Here is a 14,988-nt window from a genome sequence, read left to right on the forward strand (position 1 = left end):
TAGTTTTGAAAGCAATTTTTAAAAATAACTTTCAAAATACTGCATGATTGCACTGGTTCAAAGTAGATTGGTGTACTTGGTGATATGCACGAGTTTGTGAAGAAACTTGGGAATTGAGGGCGTGGTGGGGGGGTGACGTTGTGGAGTACTGCTCCGGAATCGCTGATTGCGCCTAAAGTGGAAACTCTGGCCCTTTTGCCTTTGGCCAAACGTTGCTTAGGTGGCTATAACATGAAAAAGACGTTTGGGTGTAAAGCAAAAGTTGTTTTCTGTTTTTACTGTATTTAATGGAAATTAATGACAAAGCAATCCAGCTTGAAAATGAACGGATGGACTCAAATTCAATGGAATTATATGGGGAAAAGCTCTTAAAAGAAAGCATTTGCATTCAAATCACCCCTTTCATGGCTTCAGAAAGTTGAAAGGTACTGGACAACCAATGAAGTACTTTTAAAGTGTATTTATTGTTGCAATAGAAAGAGCATGCATTTATATAGCACCTTTCACAACCTAGGAATGTCCCAAGGCAATGAAATACTTAAGTGTAGTCACTGTTGTAACGTAGAAAATGTGGCAGCACTTTGCGCACAGCAGGCTCCCAGAAAACAATGAAACAACCTCTTTTTTTTTTATTATTATGTAATGAAGTCGATTGAGGGATGAGTATTAGCCAAGACATTGTGCGAGCTCCCCTGCTGCTCTTTGCATAGTGCCTTGGAATCTTTTCAGTCCATGTGAGGGCAGATAGGGCCTTGAATTAATGTCTCATCTAATTCCACCACTAACAACGCAACACTCGTTCAATACTGCACTGAGATGTCAGCGTAGCTTGTGGGCTCAAGTTTCTGGAGTGGGACCTAAACCCATAATCTTCTGACTCAGGTGAGAGTGCTACCACTGAGCCAATGTAAGGAACCTCAGCAGCCAAATTGCACACAGTAAGAGAAATCACCAGGTAATCAGTTTTTAGTGATGATGGATAAATGCTGGCCAAAACTCTGGGTGAACCCTCCTGCTCATATTCACATATTGCCATGGGATCTTTTATGTCCACCTGAGACACAAGGTGGAATTTTGAAATCATGCCTCATCTGAAACATGGCATCTCTGATAGTGTAGCTTTCCCTCAGTACTGCACTGAAGTGTCAGCCTGCGTTGTGCTGATCAGGTCTCCGGAGTGGGGCTTGAACCCACACCCTTCTGACTTGTAGGCGAGACAACATTGTTTGTGTAGTTTAGGGTGAAAAGGAGTGCAGAGTAATGTTGAGTGGAATGATGTGATTTGAATGTAAATTAAGTGATTGAATAAAGGGAAAAATACTGAACTGGAATGACTAATTTAACCTAGTTATGTTCAGGCTTACAATAAATCAAGAGATTGTTCTTGTTTTAAGGATGTTTTTAATTCCTTCCTCTTGTCAGTCCCAGCGTTGACTCTTCAGGGAGTAGCAGCAGTTGAGGCATGATAGCTATTGCACAGCAAGTCTGACTTCAACTGTGCAGGAATGCAGCTATACCATAGCATACTACTTCAGAAGGGGAAACTTGAGGGATATGAGGCAAAATAAATAAAAATGCTCTAAAAGCAATCTGCGTATCTTCTGTAGCAGTTGAATTGTATGGCCTAATGGCCACGTAACCCAGAGTTGTATAAATCGTACCCACTTTGACTTCAACCAGATCTTTGTCTTTTATACACGTCTCCTGTGCTCGCTGGCCTACATTGGTTCCCAGTCAAACAATGCCTTGATTTTGAAATTCTTGTCCTTATTTTCAAATCATTCCATGGCCTCACTCCTCCCTATCCACCTCTAGTCCTACGACCACTTCTCCATTTCTGGCTACACCAGCATGCCCGATTTGCATCTCTCCAATATTGGTAGCCATGCCTTCAGCTGTCTAGGCCCCAAGTTTTAGAATTCCCTTCTTAAACCTCTCTGCCTCTCTACCTTTCCTCCTTTTAAGACAGTCCTTAAAACCTCCTCCTTTGAGTAAACATTTGGTCATCTGTCCTAATATCTCCTTATGTTACTGTCAAATTTTATTTGATAGCACTACTGTGGAATGCCTTGGGACATTTCACTATGCTAAAGGCACAATATAAATGCAAGTTGTGACTGTACTACAACCTGTCTGTAGATAAACTAAGCAAACATGGTTAAATAGGTCAAACGGTTAATTTACATTGCTTGATTTCAATTAGGTAAATATTCTGAGCAGTTATTACGACCAAAGTCATTGAATTCAATCCATATGACATACCTTCATGTAATATAAAACAAAGAAAATGCTACAGTTCCCCATATTAGTGAGCCTTCTAACTGTACTTTCACCATTTCTGAACCTGCCTAAACCTTTCACAATATTGTTTAAAAGCCTGATGCTTTTGTAGCCTCCCTGTTTTATAAGGCCTTTTATCCTCTGCACTTTCTTTCTGTCTCCCTCCATGGACCAGGATCAAAGCTTTTAACATGGGTGCAAGATAGTTTTTGATTGCCTGCACAAACCTGCAAACTGCTTATTGTTTTAGCCTCTAGGGAAAGCAATTTCCATTTAGCATTTTAAGTGTCTTTTGTATAGATGCCTTTGTAACTAGTGAGTACATTTTGCTTACAAAAAATCAACATTGAAGTAACTTACTTTTGAATCCTTTTTTGAAAAAAAAGTCTCAATCCTGAAACATGACAAAATGGAATCCCAGAAGCTGCAAGGTGATACTGAAAGATATTCCATCATTTTAACAGCAATTGGACAGCCTGGAGGAAGGCAAGAGCCTAAAGGACCCATATGACGTTGAAAGTGAAGATGACTGTGATTGTAAGCTTACAAAAGACTACGCATTCTAGCTTTTATTGGGAAAGACAATAAGAATATATCACCAATGTCAAAGGCCCAAAGGTTTTGTTACTTAAATACACCAAGAGATTGTAGTCAAGTTCAAAAATGAAAACTGACATGAATTATATCTCTGGGTACTGAGCAATTTGTAAAGCACTAATGCTCATGTTGATGGAGTCCAGGATAGTGGAAAAGTTTTAACAGCCTGCAAAAAGCCAAAGTAATACCTGTATCTGAGAAGCTTGTCTGAGAATATCTTGCAATTACAGATACATTAGCCTGACTTCAATAATAAACCAATGAAATCAATAAGCTGACTGAAGAATATGAAAATGCTTAACAAATACAGCTTCAGAACGGCTGAATTGTATTGATTACATTTTGTTGAAGATTTGACACACTGAATTGCTGGAGAGGAAAAGCCACGTGATATTATATGCCTAGATTTTTCGAAAGACCAGTGCCACATGAGGCAAAATTTACAAACCAAATTCAGTGGGTATTTAGGACAAGGCGCGAATTTGAGTTGGAAGTTGCGGATCTTCTTTAACTTTGTCAGGATGTGGGTTGCATTGGTATGTACATTTATTACCCATCCTAATATGGTTGTGGTGGGCCTTCAAGTGGCTTTCTGGGTCACTTCAAGGAGCATAAGAGTCAGCCACATGCAGGAGTCCTGCATAGGTCAGCCTGGGTAGGGTTGCAGGTTTCTGTTCCTTAAGTACGTACAATTTGTTTACAGCTATCTGAGAACTTTCAGGTTTTTTTTTTCCTGGTGCTAGCTCACCATATTTATTGAATTCAATTTCTCTATCTCTCGGTTGCTACTGCAATGCCATAACTACTACATGACCATGGCTTTACAGTTATGGTACTGGAGACTGTTGCAGCTTCAACATGACTATTCCAATGCATTTCTGGCTGGCATGCCATCTTCGATTTTCCATAAACTTGAGCTCATCCAGAACTCTACCCATATTCTTAATTTGTACCAAGTCCCATTCACATGTCACCCATGTGCTTGCTGATATACATTGGCTCCTGGGTAAGCAACACATTGGTATTAAAATTCCTCTGTAACCTCACCCCCTCCATATCTCTGTATCCTCCTTCAGCCCTACACACTCATATCTGTGGTGCTCCAATTCTGTTCTCTGAGCATCCCCCATTTTAATTGCTCTGCCATTGGTGGCTGTGCCTTCAGCTGCCTAGGCCCTAAGCTCTGGAATTCCCTCCCTAAACCCCTCTGCCTTTCTAGCTCTCTTTCCTTTAAGACGCTTCTTAAAGCCTACCTCTTTGACCAAGCTTTTGGTCATCTGCCCCAAGTCTCCTTATGTGGCTTGGTGTCAAATTTTGTTGCTCCTGTGAAGCACCTTGGAACATTTTACTCTGTTAAAGGTGCTGTTAAATTACAAGTTGCTGCTGTTGACGACTTCTGGTGTACATAGATGAGCTGGATATGCAATCTTTGTAATTTCAAATTTTGCAGAATTTTACATTTGGTGGGAGGCGAGCCTGGGTACCACACCAGGATTTTACGCCTCCCAAGCCCTTAATTGGCCATGGGCTGGACATCCACCCCTCTAAGACAGGAAGTCCTGCCTCCAAGAGCTGCCGACCAAATAAACGGGCTGGCAGCCCTCAGTCCCAGTAATGTCACGAGGAGCGGTAGCCACTGCTGGGACTACACCCAGCCACAGCAGCAAGAGGGATGCCAGCCCAGGGATGAGGATAAGTTGGGGCCTTGCCGGGGGCAGTTGGCCAGGCCCTGGCGAGGGGAGTGGGGGGAAGGTATTGTGTAGTGGGGCAGTTGGGCTGTGAGGGGTGTCCAGCCTGCAAGGAGGCTGCCAGGTTTTGCTGGGCAGCCTCCTGGGGGTCCTCAGCTGGCCACTGGTAAAATGCCTGCAGCCGAAGGAGGTGGCCCTTAAGCGGCAGATAATTGGCCACTTAGCCTTGGTTGGTCTGGGGCAGGTGGGCGGGCAGTTTCTCACCGCCACCACCCCTTGTAAATTTGCAGCAGGCTGGGAAGGCGTCAGGAACTGTACATTCCGCCTGCAACTCAATTTTATGACCCCACCACCACCTGCCACCATTCTGCTCCGGTGGGGGGGGTGGAGAGGTGCAAAATTCTGGCTCATGCTAAGGGTAATTGTGAACTCTGGATAGTCATGATTTTACAGAGGGATTGGTGTTTGCATCTGGACTGATCAATGACAAATGTACTTCTGATGCAAGAAAATGCAAATTATTGAATATTGGAAGGAAAAAAGAGGCATATGAATTGAATGCGTGGAATAGAACTTACCAAATGGGAAGTTGAAAGATGAAATATTAACTAACTTGCTTGCCGTGCCCAAATAGTGCAAGACAACTATTAAAATGTACTGGGTTATATTGCCAGATCAATTGTTCAAATCCCCCAAGGATCATGCTGAAATTGTACAGTGCTCTATTCAGGTCTTGCGGGAAGGACTGTTTTAAAAACTTGGTCACTGCCATGTAAAGAGGGCATCCAAAGAAAGAAAGACTTGAATTTTAACAGTGCACTTTTTGTGACCTCCAGATGCCCAAAGCGCTTTAAGGCCAATGAAGTACTTTTTGTAGTGTGGTCACTGTTATGTACAAACTGCAGTAGCCAATTTGTGCATAGCAAGCTCCCACAAGCAGCAATGTGATAGTAACCAATTTTTGTTTTTGTTTTGTGATGCTGGTTGTGGGATAGATATTGGTCAGGACACTGGGAAGAATTCCCCTGCTCCTCTTCGAAATCGTGCCAGGGGATCTTTTATGTACACATGAGGGCAGACAGGGACTTGGTTTAATGTCTGATTCAGAAGATGGCTCCTCCAACAGTACTTCCTCTTTACTGCACTGGAGTGCCAGGCTAGATTATGTGCTCAAGTCTCTGGAGTGGACTTGAACTTACAACCTTCTGACAGCTACCACTGAAGAATTGTTGACAGCACAAAGTGGGCTAGAGGAGAGTAGCAAACTACTGTTAGAGGGAGAAGCTGTGATAAACAATTAGTTGAAATGGAACTTTTCAGCCTTGAAAAGAGATGACTAGAGAAAGAACCTTAAAGGTATAGAAGATACATAAAAGGATAGAGAAAGAAACAATATTTTCAAATTTGTGGGAGCAGCAAGACGAACCGAGCTTAGGACAAATGTCAACTAGTATTTAAGTGATCAACAACTGAAAGGGGTTCAAGAGATGATTGAGGCTGGGCACTGGACTGAGTTAAGGCGCAATAGATGCTGTATTGGGGAGATAGTGGGATTGGTATCCTGACTAATGAGATCAAATGGACTGATGGCTTTTTTTTATCTTTATCTGTTATGTCTGTACTCTAATCCTAGCAAATATTGTTTGTGCTTATATGTTCCAAACAAACTGGTCATTGCCATAATATATTTTTTGTGATGGAGGGAAAGGAAAGAAGCTTCAGTTAGAATTCTAAATTTTTTAAAAAACTCTTTAAAATGGGTCATTCAAACTGCTACCCAACCCAAACCCAGCGACGGGTCGGGTCGCTCTTTTGGGTCCAGTTTTCGGGCTCGGGTCGGGCCAGACACATACAGTATTATTTGGACTTGAAAGGTTGTTTAAAAAGATGGAGATTGGAGCCACAAAGTCATTGGTCACGAGTTAAATAGAAACCCACGGAGTTGTGTCCAGTCAGGTTGTACCACACTGTACCAGTATCTGTATTGCTTAAAATAAACACAGCAATTGCCTGAAGGCTCAGAAAATATTATACATTCCCTAGACTCCTGCTTTACAGGTTGAAATACTTGCAAGTTTATTGAGTGAGCAGCTGAGATGCAGTGACCAGGCAGGTCCTGAATGATTATTATAAAATATACAGTATTTATATAAAAATATAAAATGATCACTGTCAGGACTCTAGTCTACACACGTACAGTACAGTACAGTACTGGTCGGGCTCGGGTCCGATGTGGTTTTGTCGGGATCGGGTCGGGTTTTATTTTCTGACCTGAGCAAGCCTTTAATTCAAACACTGAAATGACACTACAAATGTATGGCTTTCTAATTTGATCGCACCCCATGAAATAGATGTTGCAGGCCAGTTTGGTTACATTTTGACGATGAATTGGGCACAGCTATGTCTTTTTGGAGATAAAATTGACTAATCGGGTGTTGCTTTTCTTTCTTAACAGTGAATCTGATGAGAATTGCAAGAAGCATTTGGAAAGAGTGTTAGCTATTTGGCAAGAGAGGATGGTTTATGAAAACAACTTCATTGACCAGCTTAAGCAGATTCTTTGTAAGTATGAATACGTAGACCTCAGCAGCAGATGGCTCAATGACTTCTCTTATCTATTGACTTTGGAAAGTAAATTTTAATGTCTTTTGCTGCCCATTAAGCAACTGAAAAAAAGACCAAGAAACGTACCTTTGAACAAATACAGGAGGAAGATGATGGCGACTATCTTTCCAACAGTACACCTAAAGAACCACCAGAGGTAGTGCCAGTTTATTTAATAGAAAATAAAACAACCATTGCATAAATTGCATATAGCTATGTAAATCTGACAAAAATCCAATAACAGGTTTCAACGGAACTCTTAAGGTCAGAATTCAAGGTTGCGATCACGGTCTGTGGAATTTGCAAATTCCAATCAGCCGATCATCATTCTCTTCACAGCAGACCTTTTTTCTAATTCTACCCTGTCTTTGAGAACTTTGCAAAATGTTTTCTTTCTTTTACCCACAAAGTAAAATGTGTTAGTGTCTCTCCCTTAGGGAGAAAATAAGTAATTCATGTTGCATGAATATGTAATAGTTAATAGTTTTTCAGTTCCCTACTTTCGATTTTGGTAAATACTTTGTTGGTCTGTGATGCGAACTATTAGTTATTAAACCAATTGAACCTGTTATTGATAGATGTCTCTGTTGAAATTTTGAAGAGTATCAGTGTTAATTGCCTATTCAATTTTCTCACGTGTTTTCTCAATATTACCAGAATGATTCCTGGGATGGGGGATTTTAATTGCAAGGTTAGGTTGGAAAAGTTGGGGTAGTTCTCAAAGCAAAGGAGATTGAGGAGATTTGATAGAGGTGTACAAGATTGTGACAAGCTTGGGTAAGTTAGACAAGGAAAAGCTGTTCCCATTAACTGGTACAAGGACTAGGGGGACACAGATTGATGGTTCTGGGCAAGAGATCCAGGGGGAATGTGAGAAAGAACTCTCTTTACGCAGTGAATGGTAATGACCTGGAACTCACTGCCCATGTGGGTGATGGAAGCAGAAACAATCAATAATTTCAAAAGGAAATTGGGTGGACACGCAAAAGAAAAAGTTGTAGAGCAAAAGACATCGAGTGGGGGAATGGGACTGACTGCAGAGAGCTTGCATGGACTCGATGGGCCAAATGTCCTCAAAAAAGATTATAGTACATTAACGGGAACACAGTTTGGAATATCTACAATGCACTTTACACCGCAAACGGTAGTGCAACATGGAGGTTAATTTGCAGTGATTTTGTTTTTGTGTTGTATTAGAATATTTGTACATCTGTCTTGTTGAGGGATACCCCTTTCTAGTCTGTCTCTCTTATAGCAGTCCTAATTTAACAGTTCAAACTACATGAAGATTGAACCTTACAGTTCTAATATAGGCATTGTGTATTTTATTTTCCTGACGCTATCAAAATATATATAATTTTAATGTAAAGCTATAAATTTTCAAGTTAAATACCATAATGTATAAATGACATGAGACTAAATAATGGAAAAAAAGGTCCATTTGGATGTCATACTGGCTTAAGTTGCAAAATGCCACATAGTTTGTTTTTTCACTAAGCAAGTTTCTCTGAACAATTTCCCATTGCTTTGCCCCTTTTTGCCCATCAAAAATCATTTTTGTATAAAAAGAAATCTTTGGTGTACTGAAATTTGAGTACTGGCTGATGTCATTCACTTCAGCTCGCACGTCCATTCAACCTTGAGATCAACCAGTGGACAAGTTTACAGTACAATAACTCCTTGCAGAACTGTTTAAGTTCACAGTAAGAACAGGGAGCTAATGCATTGTGATTTTCAGCTTCATACAAGTACATATGTGCTCCACCCGATGAACATTTCTTTTCACTTATGTAAGCAGTTGTACCACATATATTTAACAAAGCTGTGCAGTTACCAAAGAATGGCAATTTGCGATCCAGGCAAGACCATCCTTCATCTCACCATTTTTTGTTTTGTGTCAGACTGAGGATCTAATTAAATCATTGCAAGAGCTGGAAAATGCAGCTTCTGGTGATGCAGCCGTTCGACAGAAGATTGCATCATTGCCGCCAGAGGTTCAAGATGTTTCCCTATTAGATAAAATAACAGGTAAGCAGAGACTTCATAAACAATATAAAATTGCTTGCTTTGAAATTTTAAAATGAATTAATAGTCGTACAAATTTCTTGTGAATGTAATGTTATGTGGTTTATGGTTCCAATTTAGACAAAGAGTCAGCAGACAGACTTTCAAAAACAGTGGATGAGGCCTGCCTGCTCTTGGCAGACTACAATGGCAGACTGGCTGCAGAACTGGAAGATCGCAAGCAGTTGGCACGTATGCTGGCTGATTACATCCGTAGTCAAAACGAAATCCTAGCAGAGAAGGAGCGTAAACTGGAAGTGCGTAATTTTTTTTCACTTGTTACTTTTTTGTTTTAAAGCAAACCATATTTTTAGGATGCTGGGGTAAGTACCTAAATATTACTGTTTTTTTTCCACTCGATAGTTGATTTTATTAACTATCCATAGCTTCTGTTACAGATGGTGGGCGTGGATATGCCACACATTGCTGGTCTTCAATCACTTGACAGTCTTCCGATTAAAGAAATAAACAAACCACAAAGAAACAATATGTGTTGTGTTCTCATTTTGAGCAGGATAGCTCAGGTACAGACCCTATTACAATAATGATGACCTTTGGAGCCAAAGATAAATTGACTTTGCAGTTGCAAGGCCCCTTTCAAGAAACGTGCATTCTAAAGAGGCAGTAGGACTTACCTTGTCTGCACAGAATATACATTGAAAAGGTATCCAATCTAATCTTGCAGTTTGCTTACAGCCTTGTTTTCTCTAAGTTTCATGATTATTCTTTCTCAAATAAGGCTAATTTAATTCAATTGAAAATTTAAAAACTGATTAGGTTTTTGTTAGGCCAAGGATATTAAGAGGTATGGAACCAATGCAAGTGAATGGAGTTAAGGTACAGATCAGTCATTATCTAATTGAATGGCAGAACAGGCTTGAGGGGCTGAATAGCCTACTCCAGTTGCTTATGCACACAGCTTTTTTTTTTCCCCTGCTTCTATTAATAGCAATTTTATTAGGTTTATTTTTAGAAAGTGAAAATCTTAATAAAATGTTACATTTTTTTGTGTGACTGGGACCAGGCTTCTGAATCCAGCTCAGACGAATGGAATGATCGTCTTGTGCTGTTCATTTGCACCGAACAAAGGTGAAACTGTCTTGAACATAATTCTTCAAGGCCCATCCCATGACATCAGATGTTGTACCCATTTATCTGAGCCATAAGGACCAGGGAGAATCCAAGTTTTGTCCTCAGTTATTTATGAATTGACTGATGTCAGCTGAAGCAGTAGTAGGGTGCTACAATCAGGCTCAGTGCTTCTGGGGTAGGCAAACTACAGTCAGCCAAAGTGCCTGCTACTGATTTGCTATGCAGCAACTCTTGCGTCCATTGTCACTGGCTGAGGACACGTTTGAGATCGGCTGAGATATTTTCTGCCTACCTGTTGCCACCCACCATCCAGGCTCTGGTGAATAGTGGCCATTTGGGTGAGACACCAGAGGATGACTGCTAATTGTGGATATTCTAATAAATGGATCAATACCGAAAGGAAGGAGAAGAATTGGAGAGAACAATATAAATCTCAAATGAATTTTACATTGAACGCTAAAATAAGAACAAAATACTGCGGATGCTGGAACTCTGAAATGAGAACAGAAAGTGCCAGAAATACTCAGCAGGTCTGGCAGTTACATTGAACAGTTTTGTTGCACTGCCCCCATGTGTCTAGGAAAACTCTATGGCTTTCATAGCTCTGTAACTTGCATATTAACTTTACAAAATCGCTGTGTGGTGATGTATAATTGGCCTCTGATTGCTCAGTTAACCCTGATTAATCGTCCAGATTTTACCATGATGTGATTGAGCCTAAGAGCAAAATGCTGCGGATGCTGGAACTCTAAAATAAAAACAAGCTGCCGGAAATACTCAGCAGTTCTGGCAGCATCTGTGGAGAGAGAAACAGAGTTAACATTTCAGGTCTGTGACCCTTCATCAGAACACTTCTGATGCAAGGTCACAGACCTGAAAAGTTAACTCTTTCTCTGTCCACAGATGCTGCCAGACCTGTTGAGTATTTCCAGCACTTGCTGTTCTCATATGATTGGGCCTGCCTGACTGAAGTACAGATGTTTGGCAGACTTGATGTTTAAGCGCTGAGTTTCTGAGTTCATATCTGGCAACAGACACGCTATTCCCAACATTGCTGGCCATCCGTTTTTAGAGTTGATATGCTTAAAGCACATATATGCATTAAAATAGCAGCTGCTTCAGTTCTGCTGAGCACTGAAGTGGTGTCATAGATTTTAATCTAACTTCTTAGCTTTGGAATTCACTTTTTTTTTAGCCAATCCTAGACAGTGCATTTCTTGCACAATCCTAAGTATTTCAAGTAAAATTAGTTTCAACCCACTTTTTAGCGGGGGGAAATTCCTTTCTCCATAATGTGGCATTCAAAGAAGTTCTAAATGCTTTGTGTAACAAATGTACATAAGAAATAGGAGCAGGAGTAGACCATTTGACCCCTCAAGTCTGCTTCACCATTTGATATCATGGCTGATCCTCCTCAACTCTTTTCCTACCCAAACCCCATATCCCTTGATAGTTTTTGGACTCAAAGGCAATTGCTCTCAGCCTTATATACTCAACTACTGAGCATCCTCAGCCCTCTAGAGTAGAGAGTTCTAAAGATTCGCAATACTAAGTAAAGAACTATCTCCTCCTCTGACTGAAATGGTCAGCCCCTTTATCCTGAGTATTTCCTTTGGTTCTAAACTCTTCAGCCAAGGGAACAGCCCCTCAGAATCTATGTTTCAATGGATCACTGCTCATTCTTTTAAACTGCAGAGTATTGGCCCATTCTACTCAATCTATCCTCATAGACTAACCCTGTCCTCCCAGAAATCAATCTAGTGCACCTTTGTTGCACTGTCTCTAAAGCAAGTGTATCCTTCCTTAAGTATGGAGACCCAAAACTGCTGTGGGTTATGGGGAGAAGGCAGGGAATGGCACTAGGTGAATTAATCTTTCGGAGAAGTGCAGACATGATGGGCAGAAAGGCCTCCTGCACTGTAGCGATTGAGTTTCTGTGACACTATTCCAGGTGTGATCTTGCCAAAGCCCTACACAATTGCAATAAGATTTCTTGCACTCGTGCTCCAACCTCCTTGCAATAAAGGCTGTTGTACTATCGGCCTTCCTAATTAAATACATACATACGAATTAGGAGCAGGAGTAGGCCACTCGGCCCCTCGAGCCTACTCTGCCATTCAATAAGATCATGGCTGATCTGATTATAACCTCAATTCCACATTCCCGCCTACTCCCAATAACCTTTCATCCCCTTGCTTATCAAGAATCTATATACGTCTGCTTTAAAAATATTAAAAGACTCTGCTTCCACTGCCTTTTGAGGAAGAGAATTCCAAAGACTCGGGACCCTCAGAAAAAATTTCTTATCTCTGTCTTAAATGGGTGACCCCGAGTTCTAGATTCTCCCGCAAGGGGAAACATCCTTCCACATCCACCCTGTCAAGACTCAGATTCTGAGCCTGCATGGCAACAAGTTGAGATTTCATGACTACTGTCAGAGCTTCCACTACAACACTCAGACATTAGGTGGCTTCTGCTTGTGCTGCAATGGAAGCCAAGAGATCAGCTGTCAGGTGCTGTATCTTACTGTACCTGCATGTTAACTGAGTTTCTTGTACAAGGACACCCAAATCCCTCTGAAAATCAACATTTTATAGTTTCTCACATTTTAAAAAAATGTTCAGTTTTTTTAAATTCTTCCTACCACACTGAATAATATCTCATTTCCCCACATTATACTCCATCTGCCACCTTCGTGCCTGTTCTTTTAACTTATCTCTATCCCTTTTCAGACTGTCCTTACAGCTTACTTTTTCAACCAGCTTTGTATCATCAGCAAACTTGCATACGTTGTACTCTGTCCCTTCATCTAAGTCATAATTTGTAGATAGGTGAAACCCCAGCACTGATAGTTGTGGTACCCCACTAGTAAGAGGCTACCAACCTGAATATGATCCATTTATTCCTACTCTGTTTTCTGTCCTTTAATCAATCCTCTATTCATGTTAACAGCCCCATAATCCCTTATCTTGTGTAACAACCTTTCATGTGGCATCTTATCAAATACCTTTTGAAAGTCCAAATATAGTACAACCACTGGTTCCCATTATCTACTCTGCTGTTGTACCCTCAAAAAACTAATAGATTTGTCAAACATGATTACACTTCCATAAAACTACATTGTGCCTAATATTATGATTTTCTAAGTGCCCTGTTACCACTTCCTTAATGATGAATTCCTGTATTTTCCCAATGACTAATGTCAGACTAACTAGCCTTTAAGGTCCTTGTTTTCTCTCTCTTGAATAGCGGTGTTATATTTGCTACCTTCCAATCCACTTGGACTGTTCCCGAATCTTATCAATGCATCCACTATCTCTGCAGCCCCAACTTTTAGAACCTTGGTTTGTAGGCCATCAGGTTCAAGGCATTTTTAATGGCTTTCAATTCCATTAATTTCCCCAGTACTTTTTCTTATTTACTTTAAGTTCCTCACTCGAATTAGCCCTTTGATTCCCCACTACTTCAGATTTTTTTTGTCTTCTAACATGAAGGCAGACACAAAGTATTTGTTTAAATCTCTACCATTTCCTTATTCCCCACTTATAATTTCTCCTATCTCAGCCTCTAAGGGACTCTCGTTTATTCTCACTACTCTCTCCTACCTGAACATTAGGGATTATTCTGTTTCTGAAGTGTTGATAAATCTTTGGAACAGCTTTTGAGTAACCCACAACTAATGAGTACTATAAGGCTGTAAGTGCTTAAAAAAAGGTAATTTTTTTTACTTTGCCTTGCAAGCACATATTCCACCAACAACAATGTAAATTAGTTAGTGGCAAGTATTGTATTCCTTCAAAAATTCATTTGCTTACAACATATAGCAAAACTGAGCAAGAGTGTTTCATTTGCGGCTGTGCTGAAATTTCTATTTCAAGTTAGTTAATATTTTGTTTTGAGTGATCAGTATAATTTTTTAATTGGAAAGGAAGCGTTCCTTGTTTTGTAAATTGTAACCCTACCCTATTTGATAATTTGGACTGCTTATATGATAGGGTCCCTGTTTTAACAGCTGTTTGCACTCTAGGAGTTGCTCAATTACTGAAATATATAACCTTTGCTATAAACTTTCTTTACAGCAGGAAAATAGTTGAGAAAATTGAATGTGACTGTTTACCATCCAGGCATATTTTGTGTTACTCTTTGGTGTGGTTTTAAAAGAACTGAATTTATTTCTGGCATATCCACATTCAGCATTTTGTAAACACTTGAAACTCAGTAGAGAAAAAATATGCTGTTTGGCATTTAACCAAGGTGTTATCTGTCTCGCCAAGTGGACATTAAAAATCCTCTGCACTATTCAAAGAACAGTTCTCCCATTGCTCTGGCAAGCATTTCTCTTTCACCACCAAAGTTAACTAGTCATTGCATTACTTTTTGTGGGGCCAACTGCATTTACCCACAAAGGTAATTCCTTGTATGTGAAGCATTGAGGATGTCCAAAGTCATCTGACAAAGTGCCATTCATGTGCGTTGTCCTATTTGTAATTTTTGAAACTCGCCTTCTGGTTCCACAGCTACAGTACGCAACTGGTACCTTTTTGCCTGCAGTTGCTTTGTTTATGATGAAGGTAGCATGAGGCATTTAATTTTTTTCAACTGTGACATTTTTTGATGTACTGAATTCATGATCGCTGGTTCATTAATATACCCCAAATTAAAT

General features: G+C 40.3%; 1 protein-coding gene across 4 annotated transcripts in view; it reads left to right on the forward strand.

Annotated features, from left to right (window-relative positions):
* LOC137382754 (regulation of nuclear pre-mRNA domain-containing protein 1B-like) overlaps positions 1 to 14,988 on the forward strand; it is a 61,081-nt gene that overhangs the window by 12,582 nt on the left and 33,511 nt on the right. For 2 of the 4 annotated variants that reach the window (XM_068055149.1, XM_068055156.1), the window contains exons 3-7: positions 7,021 to 7,127; positions 7,229 to 7,326; positions 9,071 to 9,197; positions 9,315 to 9,490; positions 9,632 to 9,897. In XM_068055149.1, the coding sequence (XP_067911250.1) occupies positions 7,021 to 7,127; positions 7,229 to 7,326; positions 9,071 to 9,197; positions 9,315 to 9,490; positions 9,632 to 9,778 (655 nt within the window). In that variant the 3' untranslated portion in view covers positions 9,779 to 9,897. The remainder of the gene's footprint in view (positions 1 to 7,020; positions 7,128 to 7,228; positions 7,327 to 9,070; positions 9,198 to 9,314; positions 9,491 to 9,631; positions 9,898 to 14,988) is intronic. The other 2 variants (XM_068055129.1, XM_068055139.1) reach the window with 2 other exon arrangements.

This window comes from Heterodontus francisci, chromosome 2, assembly GCF_036365525.1.
Source record: "Heterodontus francisci isolate sHetFra1 chromosome 2, sHetFra1.hap1, whole genome shotgun sequence".
NCBI classification, from domain to species: domain Eukaryota; kingdom Metazoa; phylum Chordata; class Chondrichthyes; order Heterodontiformes; family Heterodontidae; genus Heterodontus; species Heterodontus francisci.